Raw genomic sequence first — 22,756 nt, 5'->3', positions numbered from 1 at the left:
CCTGGGAGGGGCCGGCGAGGGCAGGGAAGGGATCCCAACAAAGTCTCTCCGGAGAGGAAGGGGGTGGGCGTTGGGCCGGGGAGGGGGGGGGAACGGAAGGAGGGACGGACACGGGGATGGACGGAGGGACGGACGCGGGGATGGACGGAAGGAGGGACGGACAGGGGGATGGACGGAGGGACGGACGCGGGGACGGAAGGAGGGACGGACGCGGGGACGGACGGAGGGACGGACGCGGGGATGAAAGGAGGGACGGGCAGAGGGGTGGAAGGAGGGACGGACGCGGGGACGGAAGGAGGGACGGGCAGAGGGATGGAAGGAGGGATGCTCATCTTCCCGCCCACCCGCTACCCGCCTGTGCTGCAGCCCCCCGGCGACGGAGGAGGGGTCCCGGCCGCCCCCGCCGCCCCCGCCGCCCGCGCCCCCTCACCCCTTCCTTCCGCATGGGCCGCGCCGAGCTGGGAGGCGGGGGGCCGGGGTCCCCACTGCGGCGGCGGCGGCTCGGCCCGCCTCGACTCCCTCCTCCCTCGTCCTCCGTGTCTCTGCCCCCCACCACCCCCCGGCTCCAGCCGAGCGAGCTGCTGGGGGAGGGAGGGAGGGAAGGAGGGGGCGGGGGGAGGAGGGGCCTCTCCGGGGAGGGAGAGAAGCCCCCCGGCCCCATCCGTCGGGACCCCACGAGGATGCCCGCCTGGCAGGAGGGCACCGAGGGAGCGGGGCATCCTGCGGCCCGGCCCTCCTGGCCTCCAGCTCCCCTCTCCCCCCAGCCCCGCTTCCAACCTCGACGCTCAGCTTTCCGACCCCTTACCCTTTTCGCTCCTTTCCTCGGGATCCGGCTTCGGGTGGAGGGGGCGGGGGGGGCGACTGGACTCCCGGCCACCCTCTGCCCCCAAACTCCGGGATCTTCGACTTCCCGAGTTACGCCCCCGCTCTCCCCCGCCGGGGGATCCCTGCTCTGTCGCCGTCCCCCCGTCCTCCCCCCACCCCCGGCCCCCACCCCACGACTCCCCACCCCTTTCCCACCCCGGACTGGAAGAGCCTGAATCAGCAGCACTTAGAGCGATCGATAAGGGAGGAGGCAGCTAATGGGTCTGGTTGGGGAACCGCTGCGGCTCGCACCCCCCGACCCCCCACCCCATCCTCCATCTCCACCTCCATCCTCCTCCCGCGGGCCGGGATTAGGAGCGGGGATTTTAGGGAGGAAAGGCAGAGCGGGCCCTAGGGCCGGGGGAAGGAGCCAACTCCCTAAGGGGCTCCACGGGGGTCGGGGGTGGAGGCGGTGGGGGTGAGGGTCCTCGGCTACCGGAACCCTCCGGCTCCTTCGTCTCCCGGTTCCCGGGCCTCCACCGGAGGCGGCTTCGTTTCCGGCCCCGAATCGGGAGCCGGGAGGGAGGTTACCGCGGGCCGGGCCCGAAAGGAGAGGGGCCTTCGAGGACTAGCGTCCCACCGGTGTCGGGGCTGACCGGGTTAAGGGTCCGGGGCCACCGCCCCAGAGGAGGCCAGGAGGAGGAGGCCAGCGGGCCGGGCTCGGTCCTCGGCCTCGGGATAGAACCGGACGGCGGACGTCCGGGGCCGCCTCGGTTTCCCTCCGGGACCGAGGAGACGCCGTCCGGCTGAGACCCAGAGGGAGGGACGAGGCGGCAGAAGATACGGCGGAAGGGACGAGCCGAAGGACAGGGCCGGGGGACGGGGAGGAGGGATGGGGTTTGGGGACGGGGTCGGTCGCGGGCCGACGCGCGGCAGCTCCGGGGCTGGACCCCGGGAGCCAACGGCGCGAAACCGGGTTGCGCCTTTTTCCCTCGCCGGACGGTCTACTCGGGGGTTAGACTCGCCCAGGCCCGGACCGCCGGGGTTCATTTAAACCCAGAAGGAAGGCGTGGGGCCTCTCGGCAGGGCCGTGAGGCCAGGCGGGCTCCCCGGGGGCCGGGAGACGGACGGTCCCGGAGGGAGGTCGGAGCCGGCGGGGCAGAGCGACTTACCCCCGATCGGGGTGCAGCCGGTCCGGCCGTGGCTGGGGTGATGGCGGCCCGACTTCCTGTTCTCCCGCAGGGAATAGTAAGAGCGATAGGCGACTGTTAAGCGCTTACTACGCGGCAAGCGCCGTTCTAAGCGCCGGAGGAGGTGCGAGGTAATCTCACAGTCTCGATCCCCATTTTACAGACGAGGGAACCGAGGTCCAGAGAAGTTAGGTCACTTGCCCAGGGTCACACGGCGAAGTGGAGAAGTCTTCTTCCTGGGGCGCCGGGCCTGGTCGGGCGTGGGGGGACGGGCCCCTAGGGAGGCTGGAAGGGCTAGAGGCTCCTCTGCAGGAAAGCAGGGAAGCCTGGCTCCCACCCCACTGAGGAATCCCGTCTCCATCTGCGCTCCCCGGCCTCCAGCTTCTCTCTCCCTTCCTTTAAGATTCCCGCCCAATCCCGCCCTCCCCCCACCCCGGGAATCGGCGCAAAGAAGAGGCAGAGCAGGCGCTGCGGGTAGACATTGTTTCAGTAGCATCATTACACACGTCACGGGAACATTAAATAAGAGCCCCACTTCCGCCAAAGTGCAGAGAGGCCCAGTCCCGCTCCCGGTCCCCGGGCCTCCGGGGGCCTCCCGGCCCGGCCGGGCCCCGCCTGGCCTCCACCAAGACAGAGTTGATCTTTGAGAACGGGGGGAGGGGGGTGTCCATGCAGGGAGGGGGCCTGGCCGGCAGCCGGCTCCGAAGCGGGGGGAGATGGAAGAGGTTCCCGATGGGCCCTCGACCCTCCCCAGGCTCAGCCTCTGGCTCGGGGTGGAGAGCCTGGGGTGGTCACCACTAACCACAGCCCCCCGCCCCCCAATTCCACTCACAAGAGAACCCTTTTCCGGCCCCCTCGTACCTGGCCAACCAAGGGAGATAACCCCGGCTCTGTGGAGAAGGGCAGGGCCCCCCCCCCCCCACCAAAATGGGACCACATGTTGGCAGGGAGGGGAGAGTGGGGCTTGGGGACAAGCTAGGGTAGGGAGAAATCAGCAGCAACGGACTGGATTAGGTCCTGAGCCCCTTTAATCACGCCCCACCCCCCCACCTCAGTCCCCCCATCCTCCTTCTCCCAGGGGCACCCCTCCAACTAAGGGGCATGGCAGACATGGACAGGGGCTCCATGGGTGTGGGGGGCCCCCGACGGGAGGGGTTCAGCTGGCATCCCCCGGGACCGCCTCGGGACTGGGGGAGCCCACACACTCTTTGCTGAGTCGGACGATCTCTTGGGACAGAACCTCCATGTCCTGCGGAGGACAGACGGGTGTCAGGGGGAGGGCTCTCCTTCGGGGGGGGGGGGGGGGGAAACGACTCTTACCTTCCTCCCCCCTTCCCTCGCGGCTCCCACCCCGTACCCGGGAGGTGAGGGCCTGCCAAGCTGCTCTGGGGGATAGAGAAGAGGGAAGGCCCGGGCTTCCGCCCGGTCTGGAGCAACAGGACCAGAGCTTGGGCCTGTCCCTATCTCACTTCCCCCAGTGCCCTCCCTCCCTCCCCCAGCTTCGCTTAGTCGTTGATACATATTTAATTCTCTTAATCTCTCCCCATAAATCAATGCTGACTGGGTCCTTAATCACTCTGCTCTTCTCCGGGTTCTGGCTTGTTCCTCAATGGCTGGGGAGAGAGGCGATGGGGGTGGGGATGTGTTGGGGAGGGGTGGCTGGCTTCCCGATTCCCAAAAGGAGGCAGGGAGATGACAAGTAGGGTAGATGGGGCGGTTCCCTACTTCCGAGCCCTGGTCTCCAAGCCCCTGCCACGCTGCATCAAATTGACAAGGAGGAGCCGGGGGCCGGACCTGGCCGGGTCTTTCTCCACGGAGGGCCTCGGTCTGGGTAAGAGGCACCGCTCCAGGAACGGAGTGAGAGAAACTGAGGGACAGAGAGGGACTTCTAGTTTCCAACTGAGGCTTTCTCTTTCTCCCAACTCAGGGAATGGCAGAAAGTGGGAAGCACGGAGGTCAGAGAGGTGAGGGAGGGGGAGAGAGAGAGAGAGAAAGAAAGTGTGTGTGTGGGTGTGTGTGTGTGTGTGTATAAACCCAGCTGAGAAAGGGGAAAAGGGAGCTGAGGCTGCCGGGAGGTTAGGTGGCTGGGACAGGGCCGGGAAAAGGGAAGGGAGAAGAGGGGAAGGACAGAAGGTAAAATGAGAAAAGGGGAAAAGGATAAAACAAGAATGAAGGAGAGACAGAAAGGACGTAGGAAGAGCTAAGGAACCAGAGGAGGGGTGGAGTGGGGGGAGAACAGAAGGGAAGGGAAGGAGGCTTAATAGCTTAGGCCCTGATCTGAAGGTCTTTCGGGAAACTTGTTACCCTGGGCCCCACTTCCCCCACCCCGGTCCCAGGCTGCACGGGCCTATTCCACCTCACTCCCTTAATGCGGTGTCTTGTTTGCCCTTCCTGCCCAGGAGATGGGATGGGATAACGGGTGGGTGATGAGGCGGCAGGGAGGAGGGGTGACGAGGAGGCGGGGACGATGGGTGACGATGAGACAGGGAGGTTGGGTGATGAGGAGGCGGCAGGGAGGATGGGTGATGAGGAGGCAGGGAGCAGGGGTTATGAGGAGGCAGAGAGGATGGGTGACGAAGAGACGGGATGGAAGGAGAAGCAGGAACAGGGAATCCCACGGGAGAACTGGCTCTCCAGATCGTTTTTCCGGCCCCTCCTTTCCCTGTGTTCTCCCGGCCCCGGGTCCCCAGCTCTGCCCCCTCCATGCCGACGGTTCCCAGGCCCCAGGCCCACCTTGTGCAAGTGCATGTTCTTGGTGAGCTGCTCCTCCAGCATGTTCTGCAGCTTTTTGTTCATCTCCCGCAGGTTTTCATCCCCTGGCTTCACCAGGTCCCGGAGAACGCTGCCCAGTCCACTGCGGTCCGTGTGCCCGGCTGCCACGGAGACATCTGGCAGGCACCCGCCCGCCCACCCAGCTCAGTCCGGCGGGACCGGGAGATCCGCCGCCCCAGAAACCTCCCTCGGAACGCCCTTGGCTACCGAGGAGGGATGCGGGGAAGCCCCCTCCACGCTGTCAGGGCCGGGAGCGGGAGGGGCCCGGACCCCCTTTCTCCCCCTCCGACCTCCCACCCGGCTAAGGGAATCTTCACCCACCCCGGGGGGAGGACGGAGGGGACTGGCCCCTAATGGAGGCAGGGAGCGGGCGAGGACCGGAAACGGAAATGCTGCAGCTGGAGTTGCCATCGGCCTCTGCGTTGAGCTTTCAGAGTCTGCCGTATCCCAAACTCTCCCTGCCAGGCTCCAGTTCCCCTCTCCCAGCCGGGGAGCAGTGAGGAAAGGGAGGGGTGCGGAGGTCTGGTGGGGCAGGGGCTGAGCTACTACAGAAGAAACCCTGACACCCAAGGCCTGAGGGAGTTCAGCAGAGCAGAACTCGGGTCTAGTACCGCCCCTCCAAGCAAAGGCATCGGAGGGGTGGGGGGGGGGGAAGACACGGGCAAGGGCAGACAGGTGACGACTCCAACCTCAATTTCAGAAGGCAGGGAGAGAGACCACAAGTCTCACCTACGCTGACAACCCCTTTCCCACCCGTCTCTGTCACCGTTAACTGGGACTCGTCAATGACTTTGCAGCGTCCTGCGGGGAGTGGGAGGGGGGGGGGGGTAACCTGAGGAGACAAAAGAGCCGCGCGTGCACACACACCAACGCGCGAGGGCAGCCGAGCTGACAAGGAGAGGGGCTGGGAGTTAGGGGACAGTGAGGAGAACTCAGCGGGTGGTCCGCGCCGAATCCCAGAGCCCAGATCTCCATGCCCGGCCCGGCCCAACCCTCTGAAGGCTGTGGGGGCTCCTCAGTCGTGTCTCCGACCGGGCCCTATCCCAGATTGCGGGCCCCTGCCCCTTCCCGTTCATTCTGCCGAGAGAGGAAGTTTCCAGAACCGGCCAAGTGCAGCGCGAAGGGAATGGAAAAGGAGGGGAGCCGGCACTCTGGGATAGCTGGGCCCGGGACCGTGAGTCCCTGCCTCACGGCCCCAAAGAGTCAGTGACGGGAGAAGCCGCCTTCCCCCTTCGTGCCCCGTGAATCCGTTCTCTCCCACCCGCCATCCCCTCACCGATGCGACTGTCCATAACGTAGGTCTCGATGATGGCGCTTTTGCGACACAAATCCTCTGCCATCGAGGCGCTGCTCACCTCCAGGTGCTTCACCTGCCGAGCGGTGCAAGGAGGAGAGGGTGAGGTGAGGAAGGAGGAGGAGGGAGAGGAGAGAGGGGAATGGCTTGATGTCCTGCTCGGGGGCTTCCCCCCGCCCAAGAGCATCAGAGGGTACAAAGCGGATCTACCTCGCCCTCACCCAGCACCTGTAAGGCGGGGAGGGACAAAGGACGGTGTGGGTCTGAGGTCTGGGCGGCCTCCTGGCTGTCCAGGAAGAGAGGGGAGCATGAGAAGCAGGATGGCCTAGTGGAAAAAGCACGGGCTTGGGAGACAGAGGACCCGGGTTCTAATCCCAAACTCCGCGCCAAGTACCTTCTGTGTGACCTTGGGCAAGTCATTTCACTTCTCTGTGCCTCAGTCACCTCATCTGTAAAATGGGGAGTAAATCCTCCTCCCTCCGATTAGGACGGGGAGTCCTATGGGGGACAGGGACTGGGTCCAACTCGATTATCTTGAATCAACCGCACAGCTTAGAACAGTATCCGATGCATAGTAAGTGGTCAACAGATACCACCCCCCCCCCCAAAAAAAAGAGGGGACTGGATAGACTGTGGCGGGGGAAGCAGGAGAGGGAGCGGGGCCAGAGAGCGGGTGGGAAGGTCTGGGCCTGGGCACCTTCTCCTCCAGCATCCATTTCTCCTGCTGGGTCTCCGCCAGGCGCTGGAACAACTCAGCAATCTCATCATCCGACAGCTCGGCCGGCCGAGGGGGCTGCGCCTGGGGGCTGCCCGTGGAGGCCTGGGAGAAGAACCCGGAGCGGGGAGCCGGGCTCACACCTGGCCGCTCCCCCGGGGGCAGCACGGGAGTCCCAGCCTCTCGTGACCGGGAGCCGCCCACCGTCGGCCCTCCCCCCGCCCCCGCCCCACACCCCATCTCCCACCAAGGAGGTCCCGGGGTTTCAGGGGAGAGCGAGCTCCCGGCCTCCCCTCCGCTGCCCGGCTCAGGCCACCTTGGCGGTGCTGGGGGTTGAACTTTCTTTCATGATCTCTCGGTAGCTGAAGGAGGAGATGCTGCTGCTGTCCCCGGTCTGGGCCCGGCTGGGGGAGTTGATTTCCGCCAGCACCAGATCCTCGATGCCTGGCCGGTCGAAAGGGACGCTTGGTGAAATGAAAGGCCGTAAGCCCTAGGGGAGGCCGGGGACCGAGTCGGGGGCCTCCGAGTGTGGGCGGCCAACCCGGACACCTGCCTCTCCGGCCCTTTATCCCTGCTCTCTATCCCCAGGTGCCCCGCTCTTACGCTCTCGGTCCGTCTGGCAGGAGTGAGACGCTCAAGACCTAGAAGTGCCCTGACCGCCCGCCCACCCCCACCCCGGTCACCGGCTCCCGGTCCGCTCCCCCGCCCCTCCCCCTCCGCCCCTTCAGCCAGCAGCAGGAGTGGCTGCCGCAGTGAGGAAAGCCCGGCTGGCAGCGGACCTATGAATTATGGATGCTCCCCCCCACACCTCCCGGGGAGAGGAGTCGGGGGGGGGCGGGGGGGGGCGCTGAACTCTGCGGCTGGGCCAGCGGCAGCAGAAAGAGACCCGGGAACGAAGACATGGGGCACCGACACAAGCACAGAGGCTTGGGGGCAGAGACACAGGCCTGCGGAATCAGACTCGAACAGAGACGAGGGGATAGACGGCACAGATGAGCGGACGGAGACACAGAGATCTGGGGGCCGAGTCAGAGAGACCCGGGGGCAGAGATAAATGAGCCAGGCCGAGAAACGGACCCGGACCCTCCCCCGCACTCCCACACGTAAAACCTGCCTGCTCCGCAGAGAAACAACTGCTCCATCCTTATCCCTGGGTCAGCAGTCCAGCACTGTGCCGTTTCACCCGCCATCCTACCCTGGGTTATCAACTATTCATTGAGGAACTAAAAACAGACTCTGCAGGCGGTGGGGGAATCCTCCTGGAAATTCAGGACCTCCAAAGATCTCCCAAGCCTGGGCTGCCAAAAACAGAGTCGCCAGGTACTAAGTCTAGGAGTGCTGGAGGGTCAAGGTGGTGGGGGTGGGAGGTTATAGGCACCCATTCCCACACCAACTCCCCCACTCCTGTCTGTCTCTCTCACACACACGCACGTGTGCAAGCTGGACTGCAATTGGCTGGGGCAAGGGGGATGGGGAGCCCTGCTGGGGCTCCTTGCCCCAAGGGGGCCGGACGGGTCGTGACGCCTGCGGGCCCAGGCTGCCCGGCAAAGCCGGGCTGGAGACGGACGGCCCGACCGAGGCTCCGGAGAAGAACCAGAAGAAGGGGCGGGCTGAAGAACCGTGCTAATCATGGCTCTTACGCCTCGGGAAAGAACAGACTCAGGGGAGGCCTCAGGAAGAGAGTCAGACAGACAGTAAGCAAAGCAGAAACCAAAGAAAATAGAGCCAGAGAAAAGGAAAGGCAGAGACGGAGTGGGCAGAGGGAGCAGACAAGGCATCGGATGGACGAGCCGAGTCACCGCCTCGTCTCCTCCTCGCCTCGGGCAGGGCCGGGGCTGGCCGAACCACCCCCGGTCCTAGAGGGGCAGCTCAGATCCGAGAACCTCCTTTCCCCTTTGGAGGACTGAATGAGGACCACGGAGCGTCCTCTAGAACCGCGACCGGGCTGTCTCGTCAGAGAGATCGTGTCCGTTTATGGTTACGGTGTACTCTCCCAAGCAGCTACTACAGTGCTCTGCACAGGGTCAGCGCTCAATAAATACGATTGAATAAACGAAAGGAGGGGAGCAGCCGAGGAGAGACCGAGGATCAGGCTGTCCGGCGGGCTGGGGGCCTTTTGCTTCCGATGGGGTGGGTGGGCGGGCCGGACTCCCGGTTGGCAGCAGCGGAGGGGCGGGACGGGCGGGGCCGGAGGCCTACCAGCCCTAGGGTGCCCTAAGCGGTAGAGCCCGGTCCCCGGGGAGAGGACATGGAGGCCGGGGGCTCACCGGAGCGGCTCTTGCTGTTGGTGAGGATCTCCTGCAGCCGCTCCTGCAGCTTGTCTCCCCGCTTCCGCTCCAGGTGCAGCTGGCGCTTCAGATCCTTCAGCTGAGGAGGAGAGGCGGGCTGATGGTGGGACCGGAGGGAGGGAGAACAGGGGACAGGGCAGACTGCGGGACTTGTTTTGTCGGGGGGGGGGCACCCTGCTGAGTGGCTCTGGGCCCTTTTCCATTCCCCCCCAACCCCCCGCTGCTCACCGCGGCGCTGCCCTTCTTCTCCAGAATCCGCTGCCCGTCCACCGTGTCCTTTACCTCCTGGGGGAGTCGGGCGGAAGGACGTCAGAGACGGCCGAGGTTCTGGGAGACGCACGTGGCCGTCTCCTCCTCCCCCTTCCCATCCGTCCCCCATCCCACCCGTCCCCCATCCCACCCAGGCTGCTCCATAGGCTCAAGTGACGCGACCGGGGCGGTCTGCAGGGTTCTGGGTTGGGGAGAGGAATGGACCAGGATCCAGATGGTGGAGAACAGGCAAGATTACGGTGCAACGTTGCGGGGCGGGGAGGACAGACGGAGGGAGACAGCGATGGAGCTGCCCCCCCCCCCCCCCCCAAGGACAGTGAGAGGATCCACCTGGCGCAGACGGTCGATGGTCTCCAGGTGCTCGTCCCGGGCAGCCTCGACCTCTCGCAATTGGTCCCGCAGACCTGCCGCCACCTCCTGCTGACCCTGCGGGTGGCCGCACCTGAGTCCGCCGACCGTGCCCGACCTGGGGTCCTCCCTCCCGCCTCCCCGGGAGGGGCTCCGGCCCGGAGCTACAGGCCGATGGAACTTGCTTGGGGGAGGGGAGTTGGGATCGGGACGGGACAGGGAGCGAGGAGGCCGGGGGGCACTAGGGAGGAAGAGATGGAAAAGTCCGGAGCGGGATTCGGGGGGGGGGGGGGGGGGGCAGATACCTGGAGTTGAGCAGCATGCTGCTCCTGGCACTGCTTCAGAGCCTCTTTGTGCTCCTGCTGATGCTGTTTGATCGATTCCTGGCAGGGGGTAGGGGGCGAAAGGCCCGTTCTCAGCCCTGCTTCCCAAAGCCTCCTCCTCCCGACTACCTTGCCTCCCCCAGCGACGCCCCCGCAGCCGGGACCAAGAGCGGAAGGGCCCTCCCGCCCCTTTCGGCCCACCTCGGCTTCCTTCAGCCTCCGCTCGAACCAGCCCTTGGCCCCATCCATGGAGTGGACCTGGGCTCTCAGTTCCTCCACCGTCTGCTGCAGGCTCTCCAGCTCTCGGCTCCGGGCCTGGGCAGCGGGGAGGGAGAACGTGGGTGGGGGTGGGGGCAGAGCACGGTGGGGCAGAGCGGAGTCGCTCGGGGAACAGGGCCGGGTTCTTAGAAGGTGGGGATTCTAGCCCGGGGAATGGAAGAGGAGAGGGGCCTTAAGGAAAGAGGAGGAGCAGAGCGAAGAAAGGAGAGAAGTTGCCGGGTGTGGGGGAGGAGGGAGAAAAGGGTCCTGGGGCGACGGGACAACCAGGGGGCGGGGGAAGGGGGCGGGCACCTTCTCCTCCCGGATCTGTCCCCGCAGCTCCTCCTCGTGCCGCTTCTTGTCTTCGTGCAGCTCTCGCAGCTCCCGCTCGTAGCGCGCCCGGATGGCCAGCACGTCCTTCTCGTGCCGCAGCCTCACGGCCCCCACTTCCTCCTTGTGCCGCGTCTTCTCCTGCAGCGTCTCCATGGCCAGTTCGTCCAGCATCACCTTCCGCTTCTCCGCGCTCTGACCGGGGCGGCGGGGGAGAGGACGGTCCGTGGCGGGGGAGGCGGGAGAGAGGAGGAGGGGAGTCCCGGGTCAAGCCCCCCCACCAAGGACGGGGCGGGTTTCCCCACCTACCCACCCCAGGGCTCCATTCCTGACCCCCTCCCACCTACCTACGTACCCTGGGTGAGGGGCGCATGTGGTGGGGGTGACTTGGAGTCACCAAAAGCGGGGTGAGTAGGCTCGGGGCCTGTGACGACCCTACCTTGCGAGCTTCTTCCAGGTCCTGCAGCAGCTGCTCCTTCTCCTGTCCCAGCTCCTGCAGCTGCTCCAGCAAGCGACCGTTGGCTCGGAAAGATTCCTTGTGGGAGGGGTGGGGGGACGGGGGGTGAACCCTTGGTTTCTGCACCCTCCCTTGGGGCAGCGCCGTCCCGACCCCTCGCCGTTGAATGCCTGTCCCTCCATCTTGGGAAACAGGGGAGGGGGGCACCCTCTGTCCCCCACCCCACCCCGGGACTGGGCGAAGAGAGGCGCTGGCTCCCCGGTACCTGGAGCTGGGTGTTCAGGTCATCCCGCTGCCCCATCAGGGCCTCCCGCTCCGACTGTCGCTGCTGCAGCTCCGCCACCAGGCCCGCACTCTGCTCCCGCAGCAGACTCAGCTCCTGGGTCTTCGCCGTCTGGATCTGTTGAGATCGTGATTGGGATCGGACCTGCGTGAGCAGAGCTGCTGCAACTAGGCCCCGGGCCTTGAGGGGGGAAGGCTGACTGGTAGATCTGGGTGGGGGGGGGGGGTGTCCAAGACATTTCCTCACTCCCACCGAAACCTACCCCCCGAGAGCCACAAAACCACTCTGTCTACCCCTCTAAACTGTAAACTCGTTGTGGGCAGGGAAGAGAAGCAGCGTGGCTCAGTGGAAGGAGCCCGGGCTTGGGAGTCAGAGGTCGTGGATTCTAATCCCGGCTCCGCCACTTATGAGTTGTGTGACTTTGGGCAAGTCACTTAACTTCTCTGTGCCTCAGTTACCTCATCTGTAAAATGGGGGTGAAGACTGTGAGCCCCACATGGGACAACCTGATTACCTTGTATCTACCCCAGTGCTTAGAACTGTGCTTGGCACATAGTAAGCGCTTAACGAATACCATAATAACAATAATGTTATTGTGATATTGTACTTTCCCAAGCACTTAATACAGTGCTCTTACACAGTAAGCACTCAAACGTGATGGACTGACTCTGTTATTTGAGCCTTGAAAGTGCCTCCAGCGTTACTCTTAGGCTCAGCGGTGGGCAGTTCCAGGGTCCTGGAGCGATCCCAGAGAAGCTACCTCAGTGACACTTGATGATTCCACACTCCAGAATGGGCCTCTCCAGGCCAGAGACCCCAGAATGGCCGGGGCAGCCCCACTGGCTGCTGGAGATGCGCAACCCCCTCCCCCCCCCAGCCTGCATGGACCAGAAACCCTGGCCTGCCCACCTTGATCTTGCCCAATCCATTTGAGCCAAGACCAGGACCAAGGCACCTGGTCCCACCTGAGTCCACAGAGACCCGGCAGTGGCTAGTAATGGTCACACGTCTCACTTTCTGGAGGTGCCGTCTTGCACGTGAGATGCTTTCAAACACGTGTAATTCTCTCAACGTATTCCCTGGACACGTAGCCACAGCAGCCCACTAGACCGAGCCACTAGACAGACACGAATACGCCCGCCATCCCGGGGACCAAGCCGTGGCCTCCCCGCAGCCCCGAACGGCCCCGAGAACAGGCTCCACCTTTGCCCTGCCCTGTCCCAGCACAGCAGCCTTGGGACCAGTCACCTCCGCGGGACTGAGCCGGAAGCAGCATGATCTAGTGGATAGAGCACGGGGCCGTGGGGGTCATGTGGACTTGGGTTCCAATCCCGGCTCTGCCACTTGTCTGCTGCGTGACCTTGGGCTAGTCAGTTAATTTCTCTGTGCCTCAGGTCCCTCATCTGGAAAATGGGGATTACCACTGTGAGCCCCACGTGGGACATGGACCGTGTCCATCCTGATCAGCTCGTATCTGCCTCAGTGCTTAGTACGGTGCCTGGTGCATATTAAGCACTTAAATAGTGTAAAAAAAGGAGTCTAGCAATTACGACTACCAGTGATAACAGTAATAATAGCAATAGACAATAATACTGCCCCCCCCCTCCAGGCTAGGGCAGAAGTTATTCCCTCCAAGAAGTAATAAAGTTGGAGGCTCATTCCCCGAGGGGACAACAGGCCAGGCATTCCCAGTGACTCAGGCACAGTCTCCCCTTCCCAGTGAAGAAGCCCCACACCACCTAATGGGACAGACACGCTCCCCTTACTTTTAACGGGGCTGACGGATTTCCCCAGTTCCAGCCCCCGCCCACCCCATTTCTAGTAGCTCAGGCCAATTCAAACACTCCCCAACCTTTTTTTCTTTTTAGTGGAATTTGTCAAGTTCTCACTATGTGCCAGGCACCGTACTAAGCACTGGGTAGACACGAGCCAGTCAGGTTGGACTGAGTCCCCGTCCCGTCCCACATGAGGCTCACAGGATTAATCCTCCCTCATTTTACGACGGGGTAGCTGAGGCACAGCAAGGTGAAGTGACTTGCCCCAGGTCACCCAAAGTGACGGAACCCGCCCCACCTCCCCAGCCTCGTCCAAGAGAACACCTCCAGTGCTCTCTGGGCCCAGAGCAACAACAGGAAGACACATGCGGACAGAAAGGGCCAACGGGCAGAAGTCAGACAGCAAGCTGGGGCGAGGAAGGCAGGATGCTTGGGGTCCTCTCTTCAGGCTCACATCGGGTGGGAGCCAGTCCTGGGCCCTCCGGGCCCAAACTCTCTCGGCCCCGGTCGCGCCTCTCCACCGCCCCTGCTTCCAGGAGCCAGGTGTCCGGGCCCCAGCCCCTCCCACCGGGGCCATACCTGCTCTAGGGCCGCCAGGCTGGTGCGCAGGGCATCGTTCTCCGACAGGAGGCTCTCCACCTGCTCCTGGCTTTCAGCGCTCTGGCAAGCCACCTGCACCCCCGGCACCCCAGGGAGCACAGGACAGAAACACGCGAGGGAGAGAAGGGAGAGTGCAGGGAGAGAGCCAGGAGGGGTGGGCCGAGGGCAGGGGAAGGGCAGAGAGAGCCAGAGACGCAAAGGCAAGAGAGCGAGGAGAGGACAGGCGGGGAGTTGCCGGAAAGCACGGGTTGGCGCGGGGGCCGGCAGAGATAGGGAAGGAGAGAGGGAGACAGTGAGAGAGAGGGAGAACGAGGGAGAGTTAGAGGATGAGAGAGAGACAGAGACCAAGAGAGATGGAGCACACTGCTGGAGCAAGGAGAACCTGGCACCCATGAGGGAATTACGGGGCCAAGCTGGGAGCCTCACTGAGAGAAATGGTAGTCCCATGGCGGCCCCCAGCTTGACCCCGGGCAGGGGATCTGTCTATTGCTGTATTGTACTCTCCTGAGCGATCAGTACAGTGCTCCACACACAGTGAGCACTCAAATACGTTTGAATGAATGAATGCGTGATTTACCCCATAAGGAGAGTCCGGGACTCCCTCCCCACCCCATCGCGTTTGCCGGGCTGGGTACCTGGATCTCCTCCACATGGCCGGGGAGCCCAACAGGTGCTTTAAGATCACAGCGGAGAGGGGGAGATGGTGGGAAAATGACCCGGAGCCGGAAAAGCCAGGCCTGGCCCTGGGTCTCTGGCCTCTCTCCGACCAGAGGGTCAGCAGCCCAGGTGGAGGGGAGACTCAGAGGGAGACCCGGCTCTGTTCTCAGCATCGCCCGCCTCCCTGAGGTGGAGGGCCTGGGTCCCCAAATCCTCCTTCAGGTTTCTGATCCCTCCCCACCCCGGAGCCTTTGTGGGGGGTGGAGGGGGAGCGGAGAGGAGGGCGGAAGAGGGAGGTGGCTTTCTTACCTGGTCCTGCAGCGCCTGAAGGGCGACCTCGTGCTCCTTCCTTTGGCTCTGCTGCTGCTCCCTTAGCTCCACCAAGCTCTGGGAGGGAAGACGAGGTGACAAGTGAAGAATAAACTTTCACTCTGACCTCCGGAACCAGGCCTGAAAAGGCAGCCTCCACTCCGTCTCTCTCATCCACTCTTGACCTCGGCCCTTGTGGAACCCTCGGGCCTGCCCAGCCCTCTCACCTGACTGGCCACCTGCAGATCCTGCTGCAGCTTCTGGTTCCTCAGCTGCAGGGCCTTGAGCTCTTCGTCCTTCTGCTGCTGCAGTTCTTCGATCTTGGTCCTGAGGGATGGGAGCGGACTGACTGAGCCTACCCCTCGGACTCCATTCCCTCAGGCCCGGGAGGAGCTAGGGCGGGGATGGCTACCCTGGACCTGTGGGGGAACTGCAATCTCCTAGCCCTCGGAACCTATTATGCCCCCGGTCTCCTCACGTTACCTGCTGTCATTGTACAGTGCCTCCTTCTCTGCCTGCAACCTCAGGAAGCTGGAAGGAAGGGGAAAGGTCAGTGGATTTGAGTTGCCCGGGCCCCGGTCAGAAAGCCTACCGGCCCCCGGCCTAGCCTGATCCCGGGGAAGAAGGACCGTGCCCCTCTAAGGACCCCACCTACCTCTCTTGTTTTTTCTTCAGCTTCTCAGAAATCTGCAGAAACAGACAGGCAAGGGTTACAGATGTAAGGGTCAGAAACCCCAGGGTTAAGGAAAGGGGGGGATCCCCGACACGGGGGGAGGGTCAGGAAGGGAGTGACACAGGCAGGCAGACAGACACGCAGGGATATGAATGGGTGGATGGGAGGTAGTGGGTGCGGGGAAGACCACCATTCCCGAGTTGAGGGGAGGCCCATTAGGTTGGTCACCTGGGAAACAGGGGGCCACCCCTGAGAGAAAGAGCCAGGTGGAAGCGGCCAAGGGTTGCTAAGCAACTTGGAGGATGTAGATGGGCGGGTTGATATGGCAACTGAGGAGTTGGGGGAGACACTCTGCTCCGGTGGAAGCAGAAAGGCTCCCAGGAAAGGGGAGAACCCACCTTGGTCAGCTCCTCATGCAGTCGTGATGTCTCTGCCTGCTTGGAGGTCTTGGGGGAAAGAAGATATGGGGGGGGGGTCACTCCGGAAATCTCCTAGACCTAGTTCCCTAGTGTTCCGTAAGGGGACAATGACGGTCCGTCATCCAATCCAGTCCTCTCTTCCAAGGCTTCCTGCACCTGACTGTCCATCCCCTGGGTAACTGCCCTCACCCCAGTCAGTCGCTCCCAACAATGTCACAGCATGTCACAGATGTCACAGATGTGGTCACAGCAACCACCTGGGCGGGCGGGTCACAAGAAAATCCCCTGCAACTCCTCACCTCAAGTCCCTGCAACTGCTCCTTTAGCAGCCGTTTCTCTTCCTTCTCCATCTCCCATTTCAGCTCCACCTCAGCCAGCAAGGGTGGGCCCAAGGAGGCAGGTGAGACTGGTGGGAGCACAGTTCCGGGGGGGTCTCCCTGCCCACCAGTCCCACCTTCCCCCTGTTGCTGAGCCACTAGCTCTTTCTCATAACGTTCCTGCAGGGCTGGAAGGCAATGGATAATAATAATAATGATGATGGTATCTGTTGAGTACTTACTATTTGCCAAGCCTTGTTCTAAGTGCTAAGTAATGATAAGAAGCACTGTTCTAAGCGCTGGGGTAGATATAAGGTAATCAGCTTGCCCCACATGGGGCTCACAGTCTTAATCCCCATTCTACAGATGAGGTAACTGAGGCACATTCGCCCCATGAATTAGAAATTAGAATTAGAGCCAAGATTAGAAAGAGATGGCGGGGAGAGAGAGTCTCTGCAGCCCCCTCCAATCAGCTCTTACAGTCAAGTTGTACCTTTGCTTCGGTCCTAGTTCTCCCTTCCCTGGCTCCAAGGCCATCAAGGAGCCTCCTATCCGCCCCCCGACCCACCCCTCGGCATTCCCTAATCCTGCCATGGCCTTTGGACCTTTAATAATAATAATTATTATAACGGTATTTGTTAAGTGCTTACTATGTGCCAGGCACTGTCCTAATAATAATGATAATGTTGGTATTTGTTAAGCGCTTACTAGGTGCCGAGCACTGTTCTAAGTGCTGGGGGAGATACAGGGTAATCAGGTTGTCCCACGTGGGGCTCACACACTTTTAATCCCCATTTTACAGATGAGGGAACTGAGGCACAGAGAAGTTAAGCGACTCGCCCACAGTCACACAGCTGACAAGTGGCAGAGCCGGGAGTCAAACTCATGACCTCTGACTCCGAAGCCCAGGCTCTTTCCACTGAGCCACGCTGCTTCTCCTGAGCCCTGGGGTGGACACAGGCAAATCAAGCTGGACCCAGTCCCTGTCTCAAGTGGGGCTCAGTCTCAATCCCCACTTTAAAGATGAGGTAACTGAGGCCCGGAGAAGTAAAGTGACTCGCCCAAGGTCACACAACAGACGAGCGGCAGAGCCAGGATTAAAACCCACGACCTGACTCCCAGGCCCGCGCTGCAATCACTCCGCCACGTGGCTTCTCACGCTTCATCCGTTCTGAGTCCCCCGGGCCCAGTCTCCCCGCTCACCCGCTACGTTCTTCTGCAACGCCGTGTTCTCTGCCTGGAGCCGGAGCAGCTCCCCATCCACAGGGCTCCCGGGCGTAAGGGGAAGAGGCCCCGGTGGACCTTCTTTCAGCCGCCGGTTCTCCTGCTCCAGCTGTTCAATCTGCGAGCACAGCTGAGGCCGTGGGCGGGGCGGGAAGGGTAGCACGATCGGTCACTACTGTGTCGCGTCCGCCAGGGAGAGCGCCCTCGGAGACCCTCCCCACCCCGGCCACCCTGGACGGCTCCCCGTCCCGTGTCCCACTCCAGCGGAGACCACCGCTCCCAAGCCCACCTACTCAGGAGTCGGTCGATCGTCTTTATCGAGCGCTCAGTGTGCGGAGCACTGTACTAAGCGCTTGGGAGAGTAAAATTTAACAACATATTCCCTGCCCACTACGAGCTTCCGGGCTAGAGGGGGAGGCGGAAGACAAATGAGGCAGAACCACGGGAGGTTCCTCAGATCCCCCTCCCGCTCCGGAGCTCCTCTTCCCATCTGCCGAGCCTCACCCAGCCCCCGGCTCCGCTCAGTTTCTCTCCGGGCCCTTTCCCGACCCCCTCGCCGGCCCCGGGCCCACCTTGCTGAGTTCCTGCATGAGAGTGCTGTTCTGCAACCTGAAGTCATCCTCCTGGCTGTGCAGCTTTCCCTGAAGCATCTCATTCTCACTCAGCAACGCGTCCACCTCCTGTGGGGGACAGGGCACCACTCACCCGCCCGCCCGACGGTGCCCCGGACCCCAGCGGTCTAGCAGCGAGGACAGTCTCCACCCAGTGGCTGTCATTACTATCCCCTTAATTACCTCAGTCAATCGTATTTACTGAGCGCTTACTGTATGCAGAGCACTGTACTGAGAGCTTGGGAGAGTACAATGTAACGAAAGACACATTCCCTGCTCACGATGACTTTATAGTCTAGAGGCGGAGACAGACGTTAACGCAAATAAATAAAATTACCTGAGCCTTCTTGCTTTTACTCAGGGCCTGAAGGAAAGATAGGGAGACAGGTGTGAGCCTGATCTTTTTATCCAGGCACCGGGTGTCTGGAATCCCAGCCCCGGGGGACTCCGGAAGGTGGAACCTTAACCAGAATGAAAGTTCTGGGCCCATCTCTGTCCACTCTAAATGGAGCCCAGCCTGAACCTAAACCCAAGTTTCCTGAGAGAGAAGCAGATTCCTACCCCAGTACCCATCTCTGGTCGGGGGGGGGGAGGGAAGGGAGGAGAAAGACGCACAGGTGTACTGTCTCACAGGTGTGCGATCATGCCTGAGTGTGCTGAGATTTGTAGTCCTGGCGAGCCCAGGTGGCTTTCTGAGCACGCGCAAGCTAAATCGGCAAGGGGCCCGGGCCAGCAGCAGAGGGCTTAAGGAAGACCTGGGGGCCACCTCTCCCTAAACTTGTGCCGGACAGCAGAGAGAAGCTATGCATGGACCAAAAGGTAGATCCAGCCTCATTTAATTCAGATGACTCTCTTGAGGGGAGGGAGAGGGCTGGAGGAAGGAGAGGAGGGAAGGGAAGGAAAGGAACCAAGCAAGAGGCCCACAAGGAACCGAGGGGATGGGGAATTGGTTGGCAAGGCAGAGTCTGGGGGCTACCTTTTGTGCTTTGGAGAATTCCTTTTCCAGAAACAAGACCCTCTGTCGGAGACCTGTAAGCTCTGGGGAGAAGTGGGAGTCGAGTCAGGGGCCGGGGTCAGGAGAAGAGTTTACCCCCAAGCGGGGGTCGGAGTCATCCCTGACATTCCCCCGACCAAGCGGGGGAAATTGAAGATCCCAGGGTGACTGGAGAGGAGTCCAGTCCAGGCCACTTCCACGCTCTTCTCCTCTCCAGTCGTCCTGAGCCGTGCTGGGTCCTGTCCCTTCCCACCGACCCTTCTCTTGACCATCCCCCCGCCCATCGTCCCCTCCGCCAGCCACTCACCGACACCGTTCTTGCGCAGTTCATCGGAGAGATGGTAGTTCTGTGTCCGGAGCTCCAGGAGCTGTTCCTGAAGAGCGGAGGAAAGCAAAGGCTTGGGTTCTCTCTTCCCACCTGTGAACCTCCTCCCCAGGCCTCCGCGAGCCCAACAGTTGAAGTTAACATGACTGAGGGAAAGGGAGCTAGGATTTGACGGTGAGAGTCGACAGATCAGGGACTGGGGAGCAGAACCTCAGGGTTCTAGTCCTCTCTAGGCAATGAGAAGGACCCCCCGTCTGGAAAGCACTTCAAACTCCTCAGAAGCCTCTGCCTTAAAGGCTGAGCCCGGGCTTGGAAGTTAGAAGACGTTGGTTCCAATCCCGACTCTGCCACTTGTCTGCTGGGTGACCTTGGGTAAGCCACTTAACTTTTCTGTGCCTCGGTTACCTCGTCTGTAAAATGGGGATTAAGAGTGTGAGCCCCAGGTGGGACAACTTGATTCCCTTGTACATACCCCAGCACTTAGCACAAACTGAGCCCTTGACAAATACTATTATTATTATTATTAGTTCCCTCCAGCTCCCGAATCGCTCCTGGCCACGTTTTCCCACCAGGTCCCGGCTCCTCTTCGAAAAACAAGGCTGACACTCCGCTGAATGCACCCTTTTCCCTTGCTGGTTCACCCCGGTGGCCCCACGGTGGAGAATCCTGACATCATCCCAGAGCCCGCTCCATCTTGATTCGCTCAATCGTATTTATTGAGCGCTTACTCTGTGCAGAGCACTGTACTAAGCCCCTGCAGTGAATAAGCATCTTGGCTCAGTGGCAAGAGCACTCATTCATTAGCATTTACTGAGCGCTTACTATGTGCAGAGCACTGTACTAAGCGCTTGGAATGTACAATTTGGCAACAGAGACCATCTCTGAAGGGATTTGGGAGTCAGAGGTCATGGGTTCTAATCCCGCCTCCGCCACTTGTCTGCTGTGACCTTGGACAAGCCACTTTTAACTTCTCTGTGCCTCAGTTACCTCATCTGCAAAAGGGGGATTAAAACTGACAGCCTCACGTGGGACCCCCCCTGATTACCTTGTATCTACCCCAGCGCTTAGAACAGTGCTCAGCTCGTCATAATAATAGCCATCGTTATTATTATTATAGTAGGCGCTAAAACATCATAATTATTACAACTGGGCAACAGATGGAGACAGTCCCTGCCCAACAACAGGCTCACAGAAGTGATCGATCTCTCCTAGTCTAATTAGAGAAGCAGCATGGCTCAGTGGAAAGAGCCTGGGCTTGGGAGTCAGAGGTCCTGGGTTCAAATCCTGGCTCAGCCGTTTGTCAGCTGGGGGACTATGGGCAAGTAACTTCTCTGGGCCTCAGTTCCCTCATCTGTAAAATGGGGATGAAGGCCGTGAGCCCCAGGTGGCACGACCCAATAATGTTGGTATTTGTTAAGCGCTTACTATGTGCAGAGCACTGTTCTAAGCGCTGGGGGAGATACAGGGTAATCAGGTCGTCCCACATGAGGCTCACAGTTAATCCCCATTTTACAGATGAGGTCACTGAGGCCCAGAGAAGTGAAGTGACTTGCCCACAGTCACCCAGCTGACAAGTGGCAGAGCCGGGAGTCGAACCCATGACCTCTGACTCCGAAGCCCAGGCTCTTTCCACCGAGCCACGCTGATCACCTTGTGTCCTCTCCAGTGCTTAGAAAAGTGCTCGGCACATAGTAGGCGCTTGACAAATGCCATCATTATAAAAGGGGGCGGGGGGCAATCAACAGGTGGAGGGGCGTCGGCGGGTCCCCTAATCAAGTCACCCCAAACCGACAAGCACTTTCAGCCCCGGCTGGGGGGGGGGGGGGACGGGACTGGAGGGGGCATAAAGCAGCAGCGTAGCTCAGTGGCAAGAGTCCGGGCTTGGGAGTCAGAGGTCATGGGTTCGAATCCCGCCGCGGCCCCCTGTCAGCTGGGTGACTATGGGCGAGTCGCTTCTCTGGGCCTCAGTTCCCTCATCTGTAAAATGGGGGAGGAAGACCGTGAGCCCCAGGTGGGACGACCTGACGACCTCGTCTCCTCTCCAGCGCTGAGAACAGTGCTTGGCACATAGTAAGCGCTTAACAAATGCCATCATGATCAAGGGCGGGGGGGGGCAATCAACAGGTGGAGGGGTCCCTCGAGTCACCCCAAAACGACAAGCACTTTCAGCCCCGTTGGGGGGAGGGGAGGGACTGGAGGAGGGAAACTGAGGCTAGGACCGGCCTGGCTCAAAGAGGCCTAGGAGTGGGATGGGCCCCCCCCCCCGAAATCTGGTCGCCCCTCGACCGCCCACCCAAGCCTCCGTCCTCCCCCCAGGCCTCCCTCCTGCCCCCGACCTCCGAGGCGCCCCCAGGCGGCCGTGGCCCCCGCCGCGGGCCGCACCTGCATCCGCTGAAACTCCTCGTCCGACAGGGCCTGCGCCATGTTCCCCTCCCCCACCCCCCCGCTTCCCTCCTCGGCCGCTCCGGCCGCGGCCCCGACCACTGCCCGCGGGGGGGGGGACCCGCAAACAACGCTCCGCCAAACGCGGGCCGACCGGCGTTCCACCCCGCTCGCCCCACCCCCGGCCCCCTCCCTTCCTTCTTTCCACCGCTCTACCGGATCCCGCCCCCGGTCCTCCCGCCTCAGCCCTCGTCTCCCCACTGAAGTCTCTCCTTCCCCCCCCCCCGATCCTCGCGCGTGGACTCGTCCGCGGGTCGGGATCCTCCGACACGAATGGTCCGGTTGCCCCTTTAAACGACTTTCCCTTTAGGGAGGAAGGTGACGGAATGAGCCGCGAGACGCAGGCGCGGTGCGCCGGGCTGGGGACTCGCCTGTCTCAAGCGCGGCCTCTACTGGCGGATCGGCGGCAGTGCGGCGCTTCTGGAGGGGCGGGGAGGGCGGTTCCCAAAGTACAGGAGTAGAGTCGACGCCCCCGACACCGCCCCTCGGTTCCTTTAACGCTAATCATAACAATAATAATAGTAATAACAATAATAATAACAATGATAATAATGGCATTTGTTAAGCGCTTACTATGTGCCAAGCACTTTTCTAAGCGCTGGGGTGATACAAGGTCACCAGGTTGTTCCACCTGGGCTCAGTCTTCATCCCCATTTTATTAATAATAATAATAATAATGTTAGTATTTGTTAAGCGCTTACTATGTGCTAAGCACTGGAGAGGATACGAGGTGATCAGGTTGTCCCACGTGGGCTCACAGTCTTCATCCCCATTTTACAGATGAGGGAACTGAAGCACAGAGAAGTGAAGTGGCTTGCCCAAAGTCCCCCAGCTGACAAGCGGCTGAGCCGGGATTTGAACCCATGACCTCTGACGCCCAAGCCCGTGCTCTTTTCACTGAGCCACGCTGCTTCTCTGAGGAGTAGAGACGACGGCCCCAACACCGCCCCTCTGTTCCTTTAACACCCTTAGTAATAATGATGATGATGGTGATGGCATTTGTTAAGCACTTACTATGTGCCAAGCACTTTTCTAAAAACTGGGGTGATACAAGGTCATCAGGTTGTTCCACTTGGGG

At 61.5% G+C, this 22,756-nt stretch overlaps 1 protein-coding gene across 2 annotated transcripts; it reads right to left on the bottom strand.

Moving 5' to 3' along the window:
- Positions 1-2,458: 2,458 nt before the first annotated feature.
- On the bottom strand, positions 2,459-21,714 carry GRIPAP1 (GRIP1 associated protein 1). 2 transcript variants are annotated; one of them, XM_029067599.1, is made up of 26 exons: positions 21,619-21,714; positions 19,219-19,285; positions 18,894-18,955; positions 18,255-18,281; positions 17,879-17,986; positions 17,286-17,436; positions 16,065-16,270; positions 15,745-15,792; positions 15,329-15,360; positions 15,157-15,204; positions 14,901-15,000; positions 14,674-14,751; positions 13,687-13,779; positions 11,315-11,449; positions 11,032-11,127; positions 10,575-10,787; positions 10,206-10,319; positions 9,987-10,064; positions 9,664-9,759; positions 9,292-9,348; positions 9,043-9,142; positions 7,092-7,219; positions 6,758-6,880; positions 6,043-6,136; positions 4,728-4,882; positions 2,459-3,243 (listed from the first exon to the last, which is right to left on the bottom strand). In XM_029067599.1, the coding sequence occupies exons 1-26, from the start codon at positions 21,658-21,660 to the stop codon at positions 3,151-3,153; spliced, it is 2,544 nt and encodes an 847-aa protein (XP_028923432.1). In that variant the 5' UTR covers positions 21,661-21,714; the 3' UTR covers positions 2,459-3,150. The 2 variants fall into 2 exon arrangements, with proteins under 2 accessions (XP_028923432.1, XP_028923433.1); XM_029067600.1 differs by lacking the exon at positions 13,687-13,779.
- Between the last annotated feature and the right edge of the window lie 1,042 nt (positions 21,715-22,756).

Source organism: Ornithorhynchus anatinus, chromosome 6 (assembly GCF_004115215.2).
Source record: "Ornithorhynchus anatinus isolate Pmale09 chromosome 6, mOrnAna1.pri.v4, whole genome shotgun sequence".
NCBI lineage: Eukaryota > Metazoa > Chordata > Mammalia > Monotremata > Ornithorhynchidae > Ornithorhynchus > Ornithorhynchus anatinus.
This window is presented reverse-complemented; position numbering and strand designations above follow the sequence as displayed.

What these genes read in the sequence shown, in the direction of transcription:
- GRIPAP1 (XM_029067599.1), bottom strand. Translation starts at nt 21,660, where the DNA reads ATGGCGCAGGCCCTGTCGGACGAGGAGTTTCAGCGGATGCAG. An exon ending in ATCTGCAGGTGGCCAGTCAG is followed by an intron (nt 14,752 to 14,900) that starts GTGAGAGGGCTG and finishes CTTCCCTCCCAG; the next exon opens with AGCTTGGTGGAGCTAAGGGA. An exon ending in CCATCGACCGTCTGCGCCAG is followed by an intron (nt 9,349 to 9,663) that starts GTGGATCCTCTC and finishes CGACTCCCCCAG; the next exon opens with GAGGTAAAGGACACGGTGGA.